At 47.5% G+C, this 3,192-nt stretch overlaps 1 protein-coding gene across 1 annotated transcript; it reads right to left on the bottom strand.

Moving 5' to 3' along the window:
- Nucleotides 1-16: 16 nt before the first annotated feature.
- On the bottom strand, nt 17-1,835 carry LOC121940830 (calcium-dependent secretion activator 1-like; the record flags this gene model as incomplete). Its single annotated transcript, XM_042483513.1, has 2 exons — nt 17-1,054; nt 1,731-1,835. Coding segments are annotated over 2 exons (276 nt in total), but the record flags the coding sequence as incomplete, so codon positions are not given.
- Between the last annotated feature and the right edge of the window lie 1,357 nt (nt 1,836-3,192).

Below are 3,192 nucleotides of genomic sequence, written 5' to 3'. Positions count from 1 at the left end.
ATCACGGCTTCTTAACACATCCATGATGCAGAATCTGTCGCTTTTTACACTACGTGACCCGACTCTCTCCTTTTCTGCGGTCATTTGACGGAGGACAGCCTGCAGTGCACAAGTCATCACAGTCCTCTAGCTCACGCTTTCATGGTTATATAAGAATTATAGTGCACGACTTTTTTGGGTCTTAAGTACGAAGAGTGATTGAGAACAACCAGAATTGATTATTCAAAATAAAACGGTAACATAGTAACATTCAAAGACACAACCGTGATTATCCTTGATAAAACAGTCAGAAAGAACCTTACAATTCCAAGCTTCCTGTCAAATAAAAATAAATCTCTATGTGATTTTGCTGCCGCTGCTGTCTGTTAAAAACGCCGCCGTCAAGGTCGCTCATACTCGGGATGGTTCAGAGCTGCCGGAGCCTTTTTTTATTACAATTAGCTACAACTGTGGGTGAGAAACAAAAACAGAAAGGAGCTGCGCTGGCGACATCGCTGAGCTCTACTGTACAAAGTGACATCAATCAGAGTATGGCTGCGCGCGGAGGAGGGCGGGGCTTCCTGTCCTGCAGGTGAGAGAGAGATGGAGGACGAGGTCTGTCTCTGCAGAGCGTCCGTCAGACGCCTCTCCTCGACTTCCTATTTGTTGTACATTCTCACCCGTTTTTACACAGCGGCGTCAGGGCAATGAGCGTGTGATAGGTTGGGTAAAACGGCGAGGGAGACGGGGGGGTGTGGGGGTCACTACCTGAGCGCTCATCCTCACCTGATCAGGACCTCCATGACATGTTTCACGTCTAAACCGCGCTGTGATGGAAGGCCCTGATCTGTCGGAGAGCGTGACGATCAGGTAGTAACGGGGTGCGTGAAGGTTTGATGTGCGCTCAATCGTCCTCCTCATCGCTGTCTCTCATGCTGATGCCCTGCAGGCCGTCGCCCGACTTGACGGCGGCGGTGGCTTCCTCCACCGTAAGCCGGTTGTAGATGGTCTCGTAGCTCTTATTGTTCAGCGTGACGTCCAGGACGCCCTGCAGCCTGAAGTCGCGGTAGGTCTTCTGTTGAGGGTGGAGGGGTGGAAGGGTGGAGGTATGGTAAATGGAGGAGGGAGGGGAAAAACAGAGAGCGTCTTAGGAATGCGGCGAGCGGGAGGAGGCAGCTGCCGTTTGAAAGGACAAAAGCGGGAAGATTGAGGCTCAAGGCCGAGCCGAGTCTTTTATGTGTCGGGCCGAGGAGGCAGACTGAGGCGTCTGAGGGGTTTGTACCTTCAGTCAGAAGCGGTTATAATTCCTTGTGTCGCTGCTTTCAAGTTAAACTCGCACGTCTCTGCACATTAGCAAACTACGAAAAGACAAAAGCGGCGAGCAGCACAGTTGAGCATCTTTTCTCTTTCGTGTCTTGCCGCCTCTTCACGCGGCTGCTGCTTTCAAGGACACTTGTGGTTTGATTTGTCTTTTTTTTTCTTCTTCTTCACCTCAAAAGTCAGTTCTGACTGTTTTTACATGAATACGCCACAATTTAAAATGTTTTTTTTTAATTCAGTGAAGCCAAACTGAGGCTCATTCACTGCCGCTGTTTTCTAACCGTAAAGAAAAAGAGACTTTGAGTTTGGCAGGTAACACTACGCCGTCGGCTCTGAATGACAAACATCGTTCTTTTTTGGGGGGGAAATCTCAAAACTAAATTTCATTTTTTCCATTTTGGTTTCTCATAAATTATTTCAGATTTTCCTACCTTCACAATCTTGATGAGCGTCTTCAGCTGGTACATGTGGAGCTGCAGGTCCAGTCTGTCTGTCAGCCAAACACACACCGCCTTCATGGAGCCGGTGTACCATTGCTGCAAGAAACAAACACACATTTTTGTGATCACAGTTTTCTGTAGCCTGAAATCACCACATTGATTCAGAAATATGCTTTTCCTCTGATTCCCAGGTGAGTTTTCCTGTGCAATGACGGATTATCACCAACATTTCAGTGACCTACACTCTCGGTTTTTACCTCTGAATGTTTGAAAAAAAAAAAGAGTTAGTTTCCTTGTCTGATTGTTTGACAGTGCTTAGGCACAACAACCACCCGGTTATATTTTGGAAAAGTTCAAGTTTTGTCTTAAATTACCTGTTTTTGGAGACACTGCCCCAACTGAGAATGCAGCAATGTCTTGGTTAAAAGCAAATACCTTTCGTGGCGCTATCGCTGCTGGAAAAACGCAGACGAGTCGCTGGTAAAACACCCACGTTCTGTGACTCAAAAGCAACTGAAAACACAGCAAAATCACCAAATCACAGCCACTTCTCACGGTACTATCCCCGCAGGAAGAGCAGCTATGTCTCAGTAAAAACCACAGCAGTTTGTGACGCTATTCAAGCAGGAAACGCAGTGATGTCTCTCAGGAAAAACTGCTTTTTTTGCTGCACGATCCCAGCATGAAATGCAGTGATGTGTCGGTACAGCAAACGGTCTTCGTGGCCCTGTCTCTGGTTGAAAAACAGCCACGTGTCGCGAAGAATCACCCATGCCTGGTGGTTAAATAGCTGCCAGAGACGCAGCGATTACTCGCTAAAACACATAAAGTTTTCTTTGCTGGTCTTGATCAGCGGTCTGCAGCTCGGCGGGCGTCTCACACCACCCACTGTCCCTTCCACCTTTACAGGACATGTATACTGTCATTTTAGAGACATTGATATGATACGTATAAAACACGCAAATGTGATGTATTTGTAGCGCGCAGAAACCAATACGCTCTCATCCCTGACAGTGAACTTCTGATCACTTATAACATTTTAGCTAACCGTCAGCGGCTTCTGTCCAGGATGCCGACATAGTTACCATGATGTCAACAAATGCACGATTGGATGAAGCAGCACGATCCTCATGTTTAACAACGGCACGTGACAACCAACGCAGAACGTCACAATGGTTAAGATTAGGCAACAAAGTCACGGATGTTTATTTTTAGGAAAAAAAGGCACATGGTAAGGTTTAGAAAAAAACACACATCCACACGGGAAGCAAACTCTGAGCTTTAACCTGACTCTGTCCCTCAGCGTTTCATGCACACGTGAGCGCTCCCGTCAGGCCGTGTTCTCAAGCGCCGCCGCCTGCTGCTGTTTGACAGTTTACCGGTGTATGATAACAGCATCACTGCTTCTGTTCGAGTGCGTTTATCTCACGCCGTGCAGCCGCGTCCCAGCTGG

The sequence above is a fragment of the Plectropomus leopardus genome, unplaced genomic scaffold (assembly GCF_008729295.1).
Source record: "Plectropomus leopardus isolate mb unplaced genomic scaffold, YSFRI_Pleo_2.0 unplaced_scaffold9462, whole genome shotgun sequence".
Classification (NCBI taxonomy): Eukaryota; Metazoa; Chordata; class Actinopteri; order Perciformes; family Serranidae; genus Plectropomus; species Plectropomus leopardus.
The sequence above is the reverse complement of the archived record's forward strand: the minus strand, read 5'-3'. Positions and strand labels throughout refer to the sequence as shown.